Genomic DNA, 21,938 nt, shown 5'->3' on the forward strand with positions numbered 1-21,938 from the left:
AAAGTCCAATCCTTCTCTGAAAAATTGCTCTGTAAAAATGTAAGGTCCCATGTTCATGTCTCAGTGTCTTTGATGTCAAATGTTTTCTGTTCATAAGCAGAATTTTTTTTTCTAACTGTCCTGAAAACTCAACCTGAGTTCCTTATTTCTCACACATCATCACAATCAATAATAAATCTGTGGGCAAAATTCTGCCCTCACCTTCAGTGGCCCTGCAAGTCTGACCACCCAAGTAGATGTAACTGTGGATACACATAGGTAGTTATCTCTTCAGATGCTATTTTAATGGTCACTTTTCAGTGTATTACAGCATTTTGATGAAAGACACTGTTTGGCTCTTACTAAAGTTATACCTAGGCAAGAAATATTTAAGGAAGAAACATAGTGCTTAATAAAGTTTAATATTGATGGCAGGAATCTGGCATGCTTTATGTTTACAAATGAATTAAAATATAAGTATTAAAAGTTGTAAGTACATTAAGTGCCAAATATACTGATGTACAGTAATAAACACCCATGCCGCAAAGTTCAAACGTAGGTGCCCAAAGTTAGACACTCAAATCCAGCAGACATCTGAATAAATTGTCTGATGTTCAGCAATGTAAAGTGACTATAATTCTTATTGACTTCAGTGGGAAACTAAGCATCTCTGAAAATCAGGCCACTCTTATTTAGGTGCTTTGTTTTAAACACCTATGTTTGATTTTTTTTTTTTTTTTTTGGTGTACATTTATATGTAAGGCTACGATTTTTTCACAGAGGTTATGGAAGTCATGGAATCTGTGACTTCCAATGACCTTCAGTGACCTCCATGACTACAGCCTGTGGCAGCCAGGAGCAGCAGGGTCTCCCTGCCTGCAGGGAGATGCAGGCAGCAGGGGGCCTACCCAGAACTCTGGGTTGCTGCGGGCAGCGGGGGTATCCCAGAGCTCCTGGGTGGCAGGGGGATCCTGGAGCTCTAAGCCCCGACAGGATATTTTTAGTAAAAGTCATGGACAGGTCATGGGCTTCCATGAATTTTTCTTTATTGCCCATGACTTTTACTAAAAATATCTGTGACAAAATCTTAACCTTGTTTACACATATTACTTGGTCAACATTGTCAATTATGTAGTGTATCACATTTCTTGAAACACTACATTTTAAAATGTGTTTAGACCTGCTGGCCTCATTTCTGAGCTGCATTCCCTCTCTATGCCACAGGAATGCAGATAGATCATCCTAACTAGAATTCCCCAGGCTAAGGATGACTCCCTGGAGAACACAGGAGTGGTGTAATACCTTTATACTCATTTGCCCCAGTTCAGCCCTGCTGCAGGGGTATATCAGGGGCAGCTCTGGGGTACACACAGTTCTGTGCATTGGCTATTCTGGGACGGTGCAGTGGCCCACAGACAGATGTGGGAAGCTGTTTAAGTTACAGCTGTCCCCATCCTGCTAATTTGCAAAATTACTTTATGACACCTAATGGCTAATATTAGGAGCTTATTGTCCTGTGGTTTAGGGGAGCTGGGCTTAGCACCCAGCCCTCGGTTTGTGTGCCTTAGAGAAATTTTACATGCTAACCATGTGCTCCAGCTAGTAGAGGTGTAACACAGATTGCATCCACACAGAAACATGCTCCCAACTGCGCACTGCCATCACAACCACTGTTTGAATTGAGCAGCTAGGTGCGGCCCACAGACAATTCCCAGCATGTAGCACTTAACCCTGAGCCCAAACTGCAACTTACAGAGACAGGTCCCAGCATAAAATGCTTCACCCTGAGCAATATGTAGTGACAGGTCCCAGCATCCAACACTTCACCTTGACCTCAAGGAGTCTGTACTCAAGTCCCACAGCTTAATGCTTCACCCTGAGCCTGAGCTGCCTGAGACAGCTCCCAGCGTGCAATGCTTGGTCCTCCGCCCACCTAGCCTGTAAAGGCAGGTCCCTCCCAGCATGCAATGCTCTCCCCTGATGTCAAGCAGCATGTAAACAAGTCCCGGCATGCTATGCTTCACTCTAGACCAGATGCCAGCCCCTAATGGCTTGCCTTGAGCCCCAGTAGCCTGGAGACATCGCTCAGGCCTCCGCCGCCTATCCCGCACCAAGGGCCTGAGGGGTACTGCTGACCCTCACCGGCTCCCTTCCCCTCTGACGGTAAGGGCCGCCCAACCTGTTCTTACCCCCCTCCTCCCGGGCAAAACAGACTGGACCAATGCGACCTCCCTCCTAACGCAAACTTCATTCGTTTAACGGACGTTCTTTCTAGGGAGGCCCACGGACCACCCAACGGCGGCGGGAAGGGTCACGTGAGGAAGAAGAGCCTATAACAGTGGAGCGTAGCGGGCCGGCCTCGTGCCGGACAGTTTGGGGGTGGTCACGTGCCTCTCTACCAGCGGAACGGCCGCTAGCTCACTTCCCAGTGCGCGGTCGGTCGGTCGCTCTGAGGGGGCGGCCGCGCTGGGGGATGTGCTCCGTGCAGGGGATCCCCAGTCCCGGCACCACCGTCAGCCTGAGGGTCTCCTTCGTGGATGTCCACCCGGAGGTGCCGCTGGTGCGGCTGTGGGGCCTGCTGGGCGAGCGCCGGGAGGAGTATGCCCGCCTGCACCAGGACATCCAGGCTAAGGCCGGTCCGCGCCTGGTCGGCGCCCCGGGAGCCATCTGGCCGGCGGCGGGGGCCGGGCTGTGCCCGGGGGATCTGTGCCTGGTGGAACTGGGGGATCATTGGCACCGCTGCCGGGTCGTGAGCCGCCAGGGCCAGCACTGCCGAGTCTTCCTGCTGGACGAGGGTCGCACGGTGACGACCGGCGCCTACTACCTGGCTCGGGGCGGGGACGAATTCTTCCACCTGCCCTCCGAGGTGCTGGGCTGCGTGCTGGCCGACCTGGTGCCGCTGGGAGCCGGGGCGGCCGGGGCGGGCGGCGGGGAGCAGCCGGCCGCCAGCTGGACGGCGGGCGCCCTGGAGTTCCTCGGCTACCTGCAAGCGAAGCAGGTGTCGGGGCTGGTGCGAGAGGTGCTGATGCCGCAGCGCCTGGTCCTGCTCGAGCTGCCTTGGCTGCTGGCCCAGATGCACCATTTGGGCCTGGCCAAGCAGGTCACGCCCAGCTGCTTCCGCGCCCTGCTCAAGCGCTGCCTGGCGGCGCCCCGCCTGCTCGGCCAGCCCAAGCCGGAGCCCCCTGGCCCTACTTCAGCTACGCAGTACCCTGTGGCTACCGCTCCCCAGCCGGGCCCGGACGCCCTGGATTTCTTCTACCCACGACTTCAGCTGGGGGTGACTGAGCCGGTGCTGGTGACCCAGATCTCCGACCCGCACCGCGTCTATTGCCAGCTGCAGAGCCTGTCCCAGGAGATCCAGCGCCTCTCGGACTCCTTGCACCAGATGTACGAGACGGCGGTCAGGTGGGAGCAGGATCCGCTACCCAAGCCGGGCTCTCCTTGCGCCGCACGCGGCGTAGACGGCCGCTGGTACCGCGCGCTGTTGCTGGAGATCTTCCCCGGGGAGCAGAGTCGGTTGGTGGCCCAGGTGATCTGTGTGGACTACGGCAGGAAGGAATTTGTCACCGGGGCTAACCTGCGCCGCCTGCCCGTGGAGTGTTTCCGCATGCCGGTAGTGACTTACCCGTGCGCCCTGCAGGGTATCTCGGACGGGGGCTGCGGCTGGTCCCGCTCCCAGCTCAGCGGGCTCAAGGCGCTGCTGCTGGGCAAGGCGGTGAGCGCCCGCATCGAAGCCTACAGCCCCTTCGAGCACCTCTACTACGTGAACTTGTACGGGGAGAAGGGCCTCAACCTGAACTGCCTCTATGGGGTGCAAACCCGCTGTCTGGCCCACAGCCTGCTGCAGGGCGGCCAGGGAGCGCAGGAGCAGCCGAAAGAGGAGGACGCCGACCCTCCTAAGGAGCCGGGGCCGCCGCTGCCAGACAGACTCCTTGCAACTGCGGCTCAGAGGGACCCGGCCGCTGCCCACCTACCAGGCGTGCGGCTGAAGGTGGGAGTGTTTTACGATGCCCAGGTGTCCTTCGTCCGAGACCCCTCCGAGTTCTGGCTGCGGCTGAAGGAGCACCTGCTGCCTTTCAGCCAGCTGATGCGGAGCATGAGCGACTTCTACTCCCCAGCCCAGAAGCTGGACGGCATCGTCCTGGAGCCCCAGCCGAGATCCCTGTGCTGCGCCAAGTGGAAGGAGAACGCCTACTATCGGGCCATTATCACAAGGGTGCTGCGGAATGGGGTGGAAGTGCACCTGGTAGATAGAGGCAACAGGGAGATCTTGGACTGGTATAAGGTGAAGGAGCTGCTGCCTCAATTCAGGGAGCTGCCTGCTGTAGCTCTGAAGTGCTGTTTGGCAGATGTTTCTCCCCTGGGAGAGGCATGGAGTAAAGAGTCTGTGGCTCACTTTAAAAGAACAGTGCAGAGCAAAGAGCTGGTGATCCAGGTGTTGGCTACGCAGGGTGACAAGCATGTGATTGAAGTTCTTGACCAGTCTCAAACGGGGGAGAAAAATATAAGCAAAATCTTGTCCCAAGGAGGCTATGCAAAATTCCAGGGGGCTGAGATTCCAGAGGCTCTTCAGAAGTTATCTGCTCAGTCTCCGGGGCAGGATCCCAAAGAACCTGCTGGTGAGGGGGAGCTAGTGAGTTCAACAGCCAGGAGGAGTGGAATGCGATCCAAAACAATAAGAGACAACATAGCGCTGAATCCCTCTGTGCCTTTGACTGTCAAAGACCAGCCTACTGCAGAAACTTGCCATTTATCAAGTGACTCTGCTCCTGATGAAAAAAAAGTTAAGGGAAACCTAAATCTGCCCTCCTCTCTTACTCAGTACTACTTGGAAATAAAACCAGGATCTCCTTATGAAGGTCAGCTGGAAGTTGGTAGTACAGTTCAGGTGGTAATATCCTATGTTGAAAGTCCTGGCTACTTTTGGTGTCAGTTGAGTAGCAACAAACAAGAACTTAAGACACTAATGGCTGAAATTCAAGATTATTGCAAGACTTCAACACAGCCACATCACTGGGCAAGTCCAGTGTGTTTAGCAAAGTATTCAGAGGATGAAAAATGGTACAGAGCTTTGATTATTAGTGGAGAGTATTCTACAGAACAGGTAGAAGTGATATATGTTGACTATGGGAACAAGGAGCTGGTTTCTGTAAAGAATCTCTGCTCAATTAATGCAAATTTTCTGAAATTAAAGGCTCAGGCTTTCAGATGCAGCCTTTACAATTTAATCCAACCAAATGGTCAGGATCCTTTTATTTGGGATGAAAAAGCAATCCTAGCTTTTCAGGAGTTTGTTGATGAGACAGCAGATCATTTGGAACTGAAGTGTACAATATTTGCTCTAGCTGCCATAAACAATAAAGAGCTGTTTAATGTTGTGGACTTAATTACGCCTTTTCAGAGTGTGTGCCATTTTTTAACCGAAAAAGGGTTGGCCAGACCTGTACCACCTCAAAAACCTCTGGCATCCTCTGTTCAGCTACACTCTTATTATTATTCTACACATGACATCAAAATTGGAAGCGAAGAAGAGATTTATGTAACACATGTTGACAATCCATGGAAATTTTACTGCCAACTTGCCAGAAGCGCAAATGTTCTAGAACAGCTCACAAATAACATTGGTCGACTAAGCAAAGTAATGCACAGTTTAAAAATGTCACAAAACCCTGGAAACCTGTATCTTGCAAGGTACACTGACAATCACTTGTACAGAGGAGTAGTTTTGAAAACCAAGCCTAATAAGGAAGTCTTCTTTGTAGACTTTGGGAATATACAGGTGGTAAAGAAAGAAGACTTGATTCCTATACCCAGCGATGCATACGATATCTTGCTTTTGCCAATGCAAGCCATAAAATGTTCACTATCTGATATCTCTAATATACCAAAAGAAGCTACCACATGGTTTGAAACCGCTGTCTTGGATAAGCCTTTAAAGATGGTAGTGGTAGCAAAAGAATCTGATGGAAAGCTGATAGTTGAACTGTATGATGGCAATATTCAAATTAATGCAAAAATGAAAGAGGGTTTAAGCTTACCAAGAAATAGAGAGTCTAACAAATATGTAGGAAATGAAACTCTACATTCTAAAAACATAAATGCTAAAGAAGAGAGGAATGAAAACATGAAGTTATCAGCAACATACATGAGAGAGTCTGAGAATAGAACTTGGAGATCTGAAATCCAAGGAGAGGAGTGCAATACCAAAACCAATTTTGTATGTAAGGATGTAAAACACTTCGAACCTGCTGCAAGAAGAGAGTTGTCAACCAAATTTCTAGGAACTGTGGAAAGATTTAACACTAACAAAGATTTTCCCTCAACAAGTACTCCCTTAGTGGGTAAAAAAGTAGGTGAAAATAAATCTTTACCCTTTATAAAGAAAGAGATAAAGTCTGATATTGTTAAACCTGATACTCTTAAAACTAGAAATCAAGGAGAAAATAGTACACTCTTTCCGCTTAAAAGCATATGTGACTTGCCTCCAAGGAACTTAGTGCCTGGTCTGAAAACTTTAGTATACATTTCTCATGTAAATAACCCTTCAGATTTTTATATCCAATTAGCAAGTGATGAGCCTCAACTTAACAATATTTCAGAAGGATTAAACAATAAAACAGGAACAGATAGTCTCAGTCAACAACAGTTGCAAGTAGGAGACTTAATTTGTGCAGTTTTTTCAGAAGACGGCTTGTGGTATCGAGCTGTAGTAAAACAGAAACTATCTGATGAACGGATCAGTGTACAATATATAGATTATGGCAACACTTCAGTAGTTAATGTTTGTGAAACAAATAGACTGCTTGAAAAATATTCATCAATTCCAATGATGAGTATTCATTCCTCGCTGGCTGGAGTTCAGTCTAAACAGCTTACAAATTGGACACACGAAGCAGTGAGTTACTTTTCAGAAAGAACAAGTGAAGTTCAAATAAACTGTGAATTTGTAGAGAAACTCAAAGACAGATGGGAAATTGTTCTCTATGATGAGCAAGGTATGATAGCAGTGGATTTGATTAATGAAACCTTTGCAACGAGAGAAGAATCTCAGTCAACAGAAGCACCTGACAGGAGAGAGAGTGGTGCTGATGTGGCAAATCAGTGTGAACCTTTGCCTTTTGATGAGAAAAATAAAGCTTCTAGTATAACGGACACTAAATCATTCTTCTGGAAGACTCCAGGGGTAGCTCAGACTGTACAAACCTATGTCACTGTTGTAAAGGGTCCAGAATACTTTTGGTGTCAGATGGCTGATCCAGAAAATATAAACTACTTAGAAAAAAAACTACAGGAAACTGGAGAACTTGAAATAAGCAGTGTGGATGACTTCAGATCTAGTATTAGAAGTGGTGATATTTGCATATCAAAGTATAGTGAAGATGGAAAACTTTACAGAGCAAAAGTTAGCAGCATAAAAGGTAACAACCTAACTGTGAGACATGTGGATTATGGATCTGAGGAACTTGTTGGCAGAGAGATGATTAGACAAATTCCTGATCAATTGCTTACAATACCTATGCAAGCATTTCCATGCTGTCTGTCTGGATTTAATTCCCCAGAGAGTTCATGGAGTAATGAAGCAAAAGACAAGTTCTATGACATGACTGCAGAATATTTACTAGAGGTCACAATAATGGAAATACAAAAGGATAGATCTTCTGAAATTCCCTTATCTGTTGTTAAACTGGAATGTAATGGAAAAAACATTAATGAGGAGATGAAATGTTTTTGGAAGCATAACACTGACACGACTTTGGCAAACATTCAGAACACGTTCAGTGAAAAGAATGAGGGTCCAGGGACAGATAATACAGATGCTGTTTGCCTTGAAAAAGCTGCGGCTTCTACTGGAGATGCTGAGCAAGAAAATAGTGCTCTGCAGGATGCTTTACTCTGTGCAGAACCATTCCACCTGACAGACAATGGATGTCTAAATACTGCAGAAATTGAAGAAAAAGTGAGTCTCAAAACTGCTGATGAGCATCAGACCAATTTTGAAATACTTAATAAAGTAGAGAATCCTTTATTGGAAAAAGAGAGCGATAGCAAAACAAAGGTATATGCAGAACCAAAAACATCTGAATCACAGCTTCTTACCAATAGTGGAGCAAAGGACTTAGTTCTTGAGCCATTTGAAGCACAGTTCTTGGAGGATGACGAACTCAAAGCAGAGATGTTAGAATTATCACTTGGAGTACAATCTTTCCTGGGTGAAGAAAGAAAGGAGCTGTTGGAACTTCCATCAGCTGAGGTGCAGCCTTCCCTGGGTGAGAATGAGAAGCTGTTGGAAATGGAGCAGTTACAAACGCACTCCTCACTTGACGAACTGAAAAAGCTCTTACTGGAGCTAGAGTCACTTGAAGGGCTAGAGTCACTCGAAGGGCACCCTTTCTTGGGTGACAAAACAAAAGAAGAGGTGCTGGAAGTGGAGTCACTAAAAATGCAGACTTCCTTGACTGATGAAACAAAGGAAAAATTGTCAGAAGTGGAATCACTCCAAATACAGCTTTTGGATGATGAAACGGGGGAGCTAATGAAACTGAAATCCCTTGAAGTGTCACCTTCATTTAGCAATAGAGAGAATTGGTTGGAAATGGAGTCGTCACTTGAAATACAGCCTGTATGTGGTGATGAAAGAGGGAAACTATTTGAACTGATACCATGTGAGGTACAGATTTCCTTGGGTGAAGAAACAAAGGAGAGTGTGGATTGGGACTTGGACTTGCTTGAAGTTCATCAAATGAAAGCTGTACCAACTGAGTTGGAAGTGGAGTCTTCCCTAGTAAAGACTTTACTTCGTAATGGAGCCAGGAAGGAGCTGGAACCAGAGATGCACAAAATACAATCTTTGCTTGGTGCTGAAAGAAAAGAGGAATTGGAACTGGTGCAATCTGAGGTGCAGGCTTCTCTTGGTGATGAAACAAGGAAGGACCTGTTAGAGTTGGAATCATCTCTTTTAGAGCTTTCTGCAGATAAGTTTTCATTCCCCAAAACTGACTTTAAAAAGCAAGTGTCTACTTGCCCTGTAGAGCTTTGTGATGTAGGACAAGCTGACAGCAGAGGTGAAAAATGTAAGAAATGGCTAACTTTGCAAGAGAAGAGTTGTGCAGAACCAATGAAACCAGACTTGCATGAAGTGTTCAGAGAGTATAAAAATACTCTTGTGAGTGGAGAGTCCTTGAGGCATAAGCCCTCAGATGAAGAAGAAATTGAAATAAGAGGAAAGCAGGATGTAACTTTAGCTGGTCATGATGCAGGTATGTACCTTAATTATTTTAAAGAGCTATAGACTCAAACTGTACAGCACAGTAACATTTTGTTTTAAAAAATCAACAGTTGCAAATGCAAAATTTAGCTTAAATGTTTATAAAATATTTGACTGGGGTGTGTTTTGGAGAAGAAATTAATTCTAATGTTAAGATTAGATGTGGGGAGGGGATGGGGAAATGAGGTCTGTGAGGTAAGATACATAAAAAGTGCTATAGTTTAAAGGAATAATATATGAACAGAGTGTTATGTGGTCCATGAGACACTCTTGATTTAGATCTATTCCACCCTTAAAACCTTTTGAATTCCTGGGTTTTAGTAATGAGTTAGCACTGCAAAGTCTCCTGTAAAATGTGTCCATTACTAACTCTAACAAATAAGAGTAGTTTCTTACCTGCAAATAGAGACTGAAAAGGCAGCAGGCAGAGGCAGTTAAATACACTGACAGTTTTTAATCAAGTCTAAAACTGTTACAGCAAATTTTGGTGACATTTCAAATCTTGTAGAGCAAAGTGAGCATGCCTGTAATCTAGAGGGGTTTGCTGTTGGCTCCAAATGTATGGTGTGGACATGTCTGAAGTGGTGTGAGGCTCGGATTTTGGAGATATCTGATGAAGGCACCAGGGTAAGTAGGACTTCAGAGCTCTCTCCATGTGTAGAAAAGATTCCATGTACATTAGAAATGCTTTGGTTGCTCCACGTGCATCCCACGTTCTCCAGACTCTCAGATTACTAGAGAGGTTACAGAGATTAAAATAGTTACAGTAGAACCTTAGCGTTACAAACGCCAGAGTTATGAACTAATCAGTCAACCACACATCTCGTTTGGAACCGGAAGTACGCAATCAGGCAGCAGCAGAGACCACCACCCCACCTCACCCCCCACAAAAAAAGGCAGCAAATACAGTGCAGTAGTGGCTTAAATGCAAACTACTAAAAAAAAGAAAGGGAAAGCAGCATTTTTCTTCTGCATAGTACAGCTTCAAAGCCATATTAAGTCAATGTTCAGCTGTAAACTTTTGAAAGAACAACCCTAACGTTTTGTTCAGAGATATGAACATTTCAGAGTTACAAACGATCTCCATTCTCAGAGTGTTTGTAATTCTGAGGTTCCACTTTAGTTAGTGTTGCTTGCTGCTTTTGGATTTCTAGAATACATAGTTACAGTTGCCTCTTGTATTGGTAAATAGAGTTACTCAATGGAAATTCACTTGGTAAGTAGATGCCAGGAGGTGCCAATGTAAAGGTTTTCAAGAACTCTTCCTATTAAATCTCTGTTTCCTAGTCTGATTTTTGAATGGTTTTGAAGAGTAGCTGCAGACATCTGATTATACACCTTAGACGAATAAATGTCTGAACCAGAAACTGAACACTATATACTCTTTTCTCCCTTCTTGCATTTTACAGGAATTGTATACTTAGTGTTTTACATGATATGCCAGTTGTGGACTTTTTTTCCATTAACGTGTTGTGTTATGTGTATTCTGTATAAACTGGTAGTGCCTACTAGACTAAGGTTAATGTTTTATCTATATAGGTTTTGAATCTCTCTAATGGCAATGAGGAGATAGTGAATCCTGAGAATGTTTGGAATGGTATTCCTGAAGTGACTAAGAGTCCATCTGAGGTACAGTGTTATAGCTCTTGGTAAATATTTGGGGAAACCTAATGGAGATAAAATATCCAGTATCTGGAATTTTGAGTTGTAATCTTTGTGTGATCATGAGGGATAACACCAACACCAACCCACCCAACCTTTATCTGGAAAATCTTGATGTTTATCAAAACTTTACCAAACTGCCTGATACACTGTAGCTTCTAAGTGACCCCTGTGGCCCTCCTTTTTTAAAACCTGAAGAGTGGAGTATAACTGGCTAGCCCTCAGCCAGTTACTTGGATAAGGAATATTATTATTTTGGGTTGTGTGAAACCCAGTTCCAGAAAACGGGTGATATTGAAAGTGAGTAAACACAGTATTAAGCAGAAGAAATATCAGGAAGTGCAGAAAGCTGCTTATTGCTGTCAGACTTGACAGTTCTGAATAATGCTATTGGGGCATCAGTTCTGACAATATAGTGCTAACAAAGAGCTTAAAGAAACATTGCACAAGGAACAATGAAATATTTCATAACTATTTAGTAGTAGAAATGATCTTAAAGGGGTCTTGCATTTGTATTTTGCTTTGTGGACAGTGCTGTTATGGCAACACATACATCCAGGAACCTAATATTAAATTATGCCAGAGTCATTTGTCACAGATGCTGATTATTATGAAGAAGGGAGTGGAATCAATTTTCAGCTTCTTCATTCCTGCGACAGAAGCCTGGCTTGAAGAAATAAGATGGACACAAAGCCAGTTCTAGTGCTTGAGATAGGAAAATAATTCTCCTACTGATCATGAGTGAATACCTGAGTGTTAATGTAAAAACCAGTCTACTTTTAAATCAGATGCAAATACAAAAAGTTTTTCAGCAGTTGTGTTTTTGTCCCTTTCAGCAAAACCTGTTTTTGTTTCTGTTTTAGGCAGAGTTCCATGTGACAGATAACTTGCACTCCTTATCAGCGGAAGGCTCAGTGTTGAAAGGTAGTACTTAAATTTTATTTTCTAAACTCCTGCCATATGAAAAGTTCATTGTTAGTTGGATATTAAGTACCTGTCTTATGCTTCAAAAGGCTAAAAGCATGATATTCTAGTATATTTTAAACAGAACTTCCAGCTGTGAAATGTGGTTGGACTAACTGGTCACTGTAGAATAATTTTCTGGGTTTTTCACTAGCAGGTACAGCACAGCCAGTAACAGTGCAAGACTCCCCATATTGCCGTGTCTGGAAGGACTATCCCTAAGGGGAAATAATAGTTCTGTTTTCATGCCTGGTCAAATCATTGGCCTTTCGGTTGAGGCTTATCTCTTGGGTACTTTTCCACCTGGAGAATTGAACCATGATAACAAGTCGGGTCTTGTAGGCTCCCAAATCTTTGTAAAGTGGTAGTGACTGTCACATGAAAGTCTTTGTATCCATTACTGATCACCTGAGGCATGTGGTCTCTCTGTAGCTCTTCCCTTATTTTTGTTCTTTCTTACAAAAAAAGTACAAGAAACCTTATGTCATTCTGTTTTTTTTCTCTGAGATGATCGGGTTTAACTTGCCAACCTGTAGACTGATACTAGGAATAAAAAGCTTAGCTGGTGATACTTTCTTCCTGACTTTTTACAGTGCCTGAAAAGCTATTAGCTAATCTGCTTTTCTCATTTGAGTCAAAGGTGTATAGACCTTCCTACTACTAGCACCGGTTTACTTAAGTTTGTCTGGTGTATTGCCAGGATTGTGTTTTTTTTTTTAATTTTATTTTTTTTTCAGTAATGTAAGGTATCCTTGTTACAGAAGTTAGGAAATTGGCTTTTAAAGATATGGACAAGTAAATTCTCTCCTGAGTCTTTTTGTTTGAAAGGTCACATTGACAATTTATATGATAGACGGGAATGGTAGCACTGCCTATTATGATTGCCCAACACTTCCCATTATAAGACCATGTTTTCAGTTACTCCTAACTCTGCCAAACTTGGGCAAAGAAACTGAGACTGGGACAAAAACAAGCATGGGGAAGAGAGAGGGCTGGGACAAGGACTTGCTGGAGGGGACTGGGCAGAAGGGGTGAAGTATGGGGGTGGCATAGGCAGAAGAGTCTGTGACTACTAGAGCACACTCCCCTCCAGAGCCTGGAATGGAACCCAAGATTTGTGAGACTCACTCACTCTCACTGCAGTCAATAAATATTTGTGAAACACTCTGGCAAAGCATGTGTTTCATTGCCCTTTAGTGCTGGCAACCTACTACGGCAATCAGGAATTCCACTAGTTCAAGTGACTGAGATCTGTGGTGGATCAAAAGGAGATTAAAAGGTTCCACCACTGCTTATTGACACCTAGATGGATCACATGCCATATGAAGGAATTTCTAGTTTTTTTTCATTTGTTTTTTCTGAAAACCCAAGAAATTACACACAAAACTACATTGAAAAAATTGAGGCTGCAATGTCAAGCCCTCAAAAGTGAGGAAATGCCACGATTAAGGTGCAACCTTAATTTGGCCCCCTGCTGCATATACATTCTGATGGTCTTTAATTACATGATCACATTATTTTTTCCACAGGTCCTTTGCCTCATTCAGTGTACAGGGTGGTCTTGCTCTGGGGATGAATTAGGATTGTGTGGTAAAGGAGACGGTTGTCTGTAAGGTCCTGCATTATTTGTTGCAGAAGTTGAAAGGTGTGTAGTGAATGAGGCAGTGCATTGCAGAAAGAGAAAGTGGGTCCGGTGATTCAGGGAAGTGAATGCTACCCTGAAGAACCGGATTCTATCCTTGCCTGTGCCACAGAGTTCCTGTGTGATGCTGGGGTTACACTGGGGTGTTCTTAAACCAAACTTTCCACAGGCAGTCGCTAATTGTGTTCCTCATTTTCTGGATGCCCAAATTGTGGGCATGGTTTCTGATGTGTTGAGCTTTCACATCTTACTGAAATAAATGGGAGCTGTGCTGTGAACTTGTAGAGTGCTATATAATGCTAAGTACTCTGAAAAATCAGATCCTAAGTGTCTCAGGGCACCCAAAACTAGCTGATACCTTTGACCTTATTCTCTGTCTCAACTCGCCAGATGTAAAATGGGGATATTACCCCACCTTCCCAAGAGTGCCATATTGGAATTAATAATCCTGTCTTCAGAGCAGGGTATGAATAGTGTGCATTATATAGGGTGCGGAATGAGGATAAAATAAGATATTGAATATCTGATCATTGAGCACCATCCATCTTGTGCATAGAATGAAGCAGGGGTCCTGTGGAAATAATAGCATGTGATCACGTAATTAGACCGTTGGAATGCATGTGGACAAGGAGTGCACAGGTAACCGTCATGCTGGCATTTCCTAACTCTTGAGCATTTGACTTTTTAACTGTAATGTTCTATTAACAGTTTTTCTGTGCTCACAAAAAAATTATATGCGTGCATATGAGAGAGCAAGCGAGCTCTAATCAGAATATCTTAAAATCAAGTGTGTATAAATCTGCAAATGGTGGCCGGTTCCCTTTCACTCAATCCTGTTAATGACCGTTTTTTAACTTTAAAAAACCTTCAGCTACAAACTCATCTATCCACAGAATGTCACAGTATCTGAATGTCTGATACAAACTGTACATGTTAATAGAATCAACATTTTATTGATAAAACACGAAAGAGTCCTGGACTTTAAGGTCCGAAGGGACCATTATGATCGTCTAGTTTGACCTCCTGCACAACACAGGCCACAGAATCTCACCCACCCACTCCTGTAATAAACCCCTAACCTATGTCTGAGCTACTGAAGTTGTCAAATCATGGTTTAAAGACTTCAAGGTGCAGAGAATCGTCCAGCAAGTGACCCGTGCCCCACGCTGCAGAGGAAGGCGAGAAACCTTCAGGGCCTCTGCCCATCTGCCCTGGAGGAAAATTCCTTCCCAACCCCTAATATGATGATCAGCTAAATCCTGAGCATGTGGGAAAGACTCACCAGCCAGACACCCAGGAAAGAATTCTCTGTAGTAATTCAGATCCCACCCCATCTAACATCCCTTCACAGGCCATTGGGCATATTTACTGCTAATAGTCAAAGATCAATTAATTGCCAAAATTAGGCTATGCCCTCATACCATTCCCTCCATAAACTTATCAAGTTTAGTCTTGAAACCAGTTATGTCTTTTGTCCCCACTACTCCCCTTGAAAGGCTGTTCCAGAACTTCACTCCTCTGGTGGTTAGAAACCTTCGTCTAATTTCAAGTCTAAACTTCCTGATGGCCAGTTTATATCCATTTGTTCTTGTGTCCACATTGGTACTGACCTTAAATAATTCCTCTCCCTCTCTGGTACTTATCCCTCTGATATATTTATAGAGAGCAATTATATCTCCTCTCAGCCTTCTCTTGGTTAGGCTAAACAAGCCAAGCTCTTTGAGGCTCCTTTCATAAGACAGGTTTTCCATTCCTTGGATCATCCTAGTAGCCCTTCTCTGTACCTGTTCCAGTTTGAATTCATCTATCTTAAACTACGTTTTTAAATATCTACTATGGCTATTATGTTTGACCCCTGCAGATGGAATGGGTTATCTCTTAAACTGAACAATACAACACAAAACTCGAGACAGTCTTGTAAACATTTCACACTTGCATCCAGGTGAATCATTTCACCTTTGACTAAAGTTCCAGCTGCCTTAGTTAATAGTTAATCATTGTACACAATGGTCTTTCAAATGTGTAATCTTTGGGGTAAACTTAGTACAGGACCATGAAGTAGACAAAGTTGGTCTGAAATTGTACTACAATCTTTCAGACTATCAAAAAACATACAGGTCACACTCTTTAATGACTGTTACTGCATAAGTATATTTTTGGATCTTCATGGTCCTATTCTTACCTCTGTCTTTCTCTCCTCTTTTCCTAGAAAAAAAGGCCAGCTGTGGCACAGATGTAATGGTTGATCCATATATGTTGTCCAGCAGTCCTGAAAATGCCACCGAGTAAGGCTTCTAGTTCACTAGTGTCATGTGTTGGAGAAGCAAAGTCTTATGAACATGTACTTCCCCGAGATATCTGAATTCTACAATGTAGAAGTATTTTGAGCATGGTTTTCATACAGCTGTGCAAGTAATATCTAACTCGTATGTCATATTTCTGTAATGTGTTACACAAGTGTGAAGTGCTAACAAAATGCCTACATGGAATCTACAGATGTTTTGATAGTTCCAGCATGTAGTTTCTTAAAATTGTGCTGCCTTCATTTAAGTGAGAATTTGGGCAGCTCTTGACCAGTGGAGTTTCAGCTATTGAATGTTTTAGTCTGTTGTACCAATAGTTGTAATAACTAGATTGATGTTAAACTTTTTTGCATATGTAGATTGCTTAAGTCCTATATTTCTACTGGAACTATACTTGATTTAAGTTTGGGTTTGCTTAAATGAAGGTTACTTAGATGTATACAAACGACTGTACATTATGCAACACTGCTTTCTGATGAGCGCTGAGATTTCTTTGCTAGAATAGCTCTCCTAAAAAAAATGTGAGGATATTTTGCACCAGTTACTTTGAATGTTTTGTCCTCCTTTATGGTAAACAATATATACTTCAATGTGAACTCTGCATTTATACTACTATACTAACAATAGAACAAGATGGAATAAAGCTGATGCTGGTGCATTGTTATCTGGTCTTGATCTTTTTGATTTCTCCACTACTTTCTTTAGTGTATAAGGAATACTTCCTTCATCTATAATTAATTGACTACAATCTGTTGGATGAACACCCTTTTTAAAAACAGGGCCAATAAGTACAGAGCACCCCAGGAATATTAAACATAAGAGGATAAGAACGGCCATACTGGGTCAGACAAATGGGTCCATCTATACTCCTGGGCCAATGCTGCGCCACTGCGCGCATACAGAATTCATGTTCTCTGCAGATTTCTTTGCTTCCCCACAGAAAATGACAAGGAAGCCAGAAGAGTGGTCATGAAACCCTCCCCAGCAGTGCAGGCGTGTCGTTTTGGGCACCTGGAGCAGTTGGTGGAGAGGTAAATCACTGTGGAGAAGGGGCTGGGCAGACCCCGGCCGCTGACTCCTACCCTGTGCTGATCTCAGCTGCTAGTCCTGGCTGGGCTGCGGGGGCCGGGAAAGGACAGAACTTCCTCTTCCCTTACAAGGAGCTGCTGGGGCCAGGTCAGACCCACCCCCAGAACCCTCCCCTGACTGCAGGAAGCTCTGCACTCCCTCTTGCTGCATGCCCCTATCATTCATCCCACCTGCATCCAGACTCCCCATACCTAGAATCCCCACACACAGTCCCCTGCACTCAAACGCTCACCATGCTGAGCCTCAGCCCCTGCATCTAGAGCCTTTCTGCACCTGAACCCCCCTCTCCCTCCACCCCCTGCCGAGCCTCACTTCCCACACTGGGACCCCGCCATCAAGGTCCTCCCCCCTGCATCCAGACCCCCACCCCACTGTGCCCAACCAGCTGCACCCGGACCTCCACCACACTAAGCCCCACTCCCCCAGCATCCCCTGCAGAGTCCCTTTCCCCTTGCACTCAGAATCCCTCAACGAGCCCCTGTGCATCCAGATCCCCCACCAAACCACCCACACCCAAATTGCCCCCCACAGAACCCTCTCACCCCGCACCTGGATCCCCTCCACACTTGTATCCTGCTGGGCTGAGCCTGCTTGCCCCACACCTGGATCGGGGGCCAGGGTTGAGCATGTGTGAGAGACTGTCCCTCTCGCTTACTATCTTGGTGCACCTGGCATGGAGGGACAGGGCCCTGGGGTGTTTGTGGGGCAAGCCTTGGCTCCTGCACTGTCAGAGTTGGGTCAACCTCATGGCCAAGTCCATGTTGGGGATGGGGGGGAAATGCAGGGTGATCTTCCACCTCTGTGGAGCCAGTGGACTGTGCTCCCCACTGCCATGCTGGAGCCGCCATCTTGTTTATTGACAAATAAAATATGCAGAACTTTAGAATACTGTGCACAGAATTTTTAACTTTTTGGCGCAGAATTCCCTCATACATCTAGCTCAGTATCCTCTTCCAACAGTGGCTGGTGCCAGATGCTGCAGAGGGAGTGAACAGAACAGGGCAATTTGGGTGATTCATCCCCCATTATCCAGTTCCAACATCTGGCACTGTTCTAAACGTTTCCAAACACTGGAAATGTGTATGCAAAAGTACTGACTTGCTTGTTCTCACTTTACAAGTAGGAACAAAACCTTCAAACAGAATTGTAAGCACAGTGAGTGAAATAAACTTTTTCTGTTGCATGTGTGGAAATTGCTGTGGAACAGAGCAAGTTTCATTAGATATTACCATTTTCTCTTAGCGGCAAAGGACACTGCCATGCTATGAGTAATATGTCAGAATTCTCACAAGGTTGGTAAGATTAAGATTAAAACATGTTTTGTGCCATAATCAGGTAAGGTAGATTCTCCACAAAGCTGTAGGATTTTTCCATGCAATTTTGATTTAGGAACACAAGTCCCATTGACAGTCAGTGGGACTTGTTCCTTAAATACTGTGGAAAATCCCACTTGTCACTTTTTGTTTGTTTGAATCTCTTTGGTAAATCTTTATGCTGTTGGTAACAGGGCTTATTCTACAGTATGTTAGTAAATTCATAAAAATGGGCCTGGAGGGAGGTGGTTTTATTGAAAAAAATACTGCTAAATGTATTTCTAAAACTTCATTGCAGTATCTTACAAATGCTAATTCTGCTGTACGCTGTATATAAACATTAGAATCAAATGAACTATGGTTAAAGGGGGCAACATTTTGCAATGTTTATTCTTAAGATTAGGAGTCTTATTAAACTCTTCTTGAAAGTTGATTTAATTTTGCTCCACCTGTAGACAAAACAAGATCTTAGGACTGTGGCTTTGTCCACCCATCTCTCCATGTTGATAATTACTTATGGAGATAGCTTCTTCTGAAGATCAGAGCTGCACAGCAGCTTCTAAATGGTCTATCAAGTGCTTTCCCATGCCTACTGTCTCACCTAGACACGGCAAGTAGCAACACTGGTAATAGCATAAGCAGCATAAGGCTGCTAGTGGTGAGAATGCCTAAGCCTATGTCTACACTACCACTTTTGTCAGTAAAACTTTTGTCTCTCAGGGGTGTGGGGAAAAAAAACCACACCCCTGACAAACATGAGTTTCACTGGCAAAAGTGCAGTGGACAGCGCTATGTCAGCAGGGGAACTTCTGCTCACACAGCTAATGCTGCTTTGTTGGGGGTAGTTTAATTATGCCGGCAAGAGCGCTCTCCGGCTGGCAAAGAGCGGCTTCACGGGAGACCTCACAGCAGCACAGCTGTAGCGGTACAGCAGTGCTGCTGTAAGGTCCGTAGCGTGGACATAGCCTAAGAGTACTATAGCCACTCCTTGCCACAGCTATGAAAACAAAACTGTCCGATGATGCCTTCTAGGGAAGATAGAAGGGAAAGGGCAGTGGCTGATCATGCAGATGTTATTGCCGCTGTAGTATTCTAAATATATCAACCTAATGGGTACTGACTAGGAAGTATGTGTGTCAATTACTTGTGCCGAATGGAAGGATGGGAGCAAGGGGAAGGTGGCAATGCCATGGGCAGAACTGGGAATAGACCATCTCTAGTAGGTGGTAATGTGGCTGGGGAACTCATGTCCATAACACAAATGACCGCTTGGCATTCTTAAAAATGAAATTTTATCACTGCATCGGGGCCAATGGCCTGCCCTAGGTCACTCCACAGGTTCTCCACTGAGGAGGAACAGTACTCTATCTGTGCAGTAGACATGGTCGTAAAGCTCTCTTCCTCTGACTGCTAATGGCTCTATGAAAGGAGTTCAGTTGTCCTTTGCCAGAACAGTGATTCTATGAGGGGGGGAGGTGTTTATTTGTGGGGAGTTAAAAGGGAGAGCTCCTGAGTTCTAACAGACCCAAAATGACCCCTTGTAGGGAAGTAAGCACAATTTTAAGTTGGAGATAATGTAGCTTAGAATGTAGTTTAAAAATAAACGTTTCTATTTCCCTTGTTCAGCAAATTCCAGCTCAAGAGCTTGTTTGTTGTTGAAAACATAGATTTGTATTGCAAGGGCACGCACAAGGTCAGAAAACTACAACTGTCCTGGAACTAGGCTACAGTTTGCTTATGACATGTAAAAAAGCATCCCTAAATGTAATAGTACATGTCACAATATGTTGAGATGGCATTTGTACAAAGCAGGTCAATGTATGTAAAGACAAAAGAATTACTCTTAAAGATGAAGACTACATTGCCTTGAGAGTTCAATTTTCTCTCCAGTATCAGCCTCATCCCCAACTGATGATTACAAAGCAGGCAAAAGCTGGATGGAGAAGGTGCAAAATCCCATTGACTTTTAGGGGACTTGTGCTCCTGTGTCACTTGGGTTGGATTTTCCAAAGCACCTAAGTGCTCCCTGTGCTTTGTAATCTTGACAAGAAATTCTGCTAGTCTTGCATTGTCTGTCATTGAGGGAAAACATTTCAGCTAATTTGTTTGCAGTTTTAGTTTCCTAAAGCATGGCAGGAATGCTTAAGCATGTGCAGTGTGGCTTCTAAAAAACAGAATCAGTTATTAACTACTAAATATACCATATGTGGCACCTACAATCCAAACTGGTTTGAATTTTAGGAGGCAGGACTGTGATTAAAGTCCCTAGATCCCAATCTGTCCTTGCAATTTTGGTTCTGGGTTAAATCCAAAACTAGAAGGAGTCTTCTTTCAGTTTGCAGTTCCCATGGAACTGAAACCTCACAAGAAGAGCCAAACTTCCAGAAGTCTTACAGGAACTCTCCCAAGAACAACTGCTCTCAAGAGGTTTCAGAGTAGCAGCCGTGTTAGTCTGTATCCGCAAAAAGAAACTGAGTACTTGTGGCACCTTAGAGACTAACCAATTTATTTGAGCATAAGCTTTCGAGAGCTACAGCTCACTTCATCGGATGCACGCAGTGGAAAATACAGTGGGGAGATTTTATATACAGAGAAAACATGAAACAATGGGTGTTACCATACACACTGTATGCTCTCAAGAGGCTTCCAGGGGTGCTGGTGGAAATATTTTGTAAAATCTATCTTCATTTAGGATCAGACTCTTAAGAAACTGAGTCAGGGCTTCCCATTTGATATTCTTGAAGTCAGGCTAACTTAGGTCTAGTAATTTTTTTCCCCCCTCAATACTTATGTAGCACTCTACAGCTGGAGAGCTCAAAGCATCTGATATGCTGGTTAGGTATTGTCTCCATGTTAAAGATGGAGATGCTGAAGAGCAGAGAGGATAAACATTTTGCCCAAACTCTTGCCAGAATGAAAGTCACCTGCTGTAAACACTAGGCAACACTGCTTCTTTCCTAATTTAGAGTCAGACATTGATCTAATAACTGATTTAATATTTAATTTGTAGAAAGCAAAAGTTTTACAGTATTTTCAATAACAAGTTTATAGGCTGGTATGAATTTAAACCCCTGCAACTCTTTTATCAGCATGCAATGAGACTGCCTCACAGTCGCCTGTCTTGATAAGTAAGAACAAAAAATACGCTGGAGCTGTGGGAAGTAGCTGGCCAGCCGTACTAGACTTCTAAGTAAGATCTTGTTGAAGACTTAACACTGTGCATACTAAAGCACTGTTTATCAGTTTCTTCATTCTAGTGATTCAGGCTGAGTTGAGGGTAGATCAATGTTGGTTCCGGGAATGACATTATGACCTTCGCCATCCAGGAGAGCGTCCCACTGATCAAAACCTTTCTCCAGACCTGTGAAACATGGAAGCAAAACAAATGTGACCAAAAACAACAACTGTCTGAAGGAGACAAATGCAAAAATTATTAAAATCAAACTACCAGATAATGAGGTAATTACTTGCCAATTTCATCTTTTAAATCAAACTGGTTTGGAAGATGTTGGAACAAAATAAAATGTGAAGTGGGGAAACTTTAAACTATTTACACATCTCATAAATTAGAAATGAATAAAATGAAGAAAATTTAAATGTTCCTAACTTGAGGCACTTTAACCCGATCTTGCAGCTGGGAGAAACTTTTTACAGTCAAGTTACAAACCCAGAGAAAAGAGTCAACTGTCAAAGTATTCACACATTTTCAGCAAGGGGCAGGT

The 21,938-nt window shown here is 43.8% G+C and overlaps 2 protein-coding genes across 4 annotated transcripts in view; one reads left to right on the forward strand and one right to left on the reverse strand.

The window, feature by feature from the left end:
* The first annotated feature begins 2,311 nt into the window (after positions 1-2,311).
* TDRD6 (tudor domain containing 6) lies at positions 2,312-16,462 on the forward strand. The gene is made up of 5 exons (XM_048845677.2): positions 2,312-9,236; positions 9,753-9,871; positions 10,784-10,873; positions 11,770-11,830; positions 15,721-16,462. The coding sequence occupies exons 1-5, from the start codon at positions 2,453-2,455 to the stop codon at positions 15,798-15,800; spliced, it is 7,134 nt and encodes a 2,377-aa protein (XP_048701634.2). The 5' UTR covers positions 2,312-2,452; the 3' UTR covers positions 15,801-16,462.
* A 4,243-nt stretch (positions 16,463-20,705) lies between these two features.
* Positions 20,706-21,938, reverse strand: part of PLA2G7 (phospholipase A2 group VII) — a 42,875-nt gene continuing 41,642 nt past the window's right edge. For all 3 annotated transcript variants that reach the window (XM_048845679.2, XM_075126375.1, XM_048845678.2), the window contains one exon: positions 20,706-21,577. In XM_048845679.2, the coding sequence (XP_048701636.2) occupies positions 21,465-21,577 (113 nt within the window). In that variant the 3' untranslated portion in view covers positions 20,706-21,464. The remainder of the gene's footprint in view (positions 21,578-21,938) is intronic.

Source organism: Caretta caretta, chromosome 3, assembly GCF_965140235.1.
Source record: "Caretta caretta isolate rCarCar2 chromosome 3, rCarCar1.hap1, whole genome shotgun sequence".
Taxonomy (NCBI): domain Eukaryota; kingdom Metazoa; phylum Chordata; order Testudines; family Cheloniidae; genus Caretta; species Caretta caretta.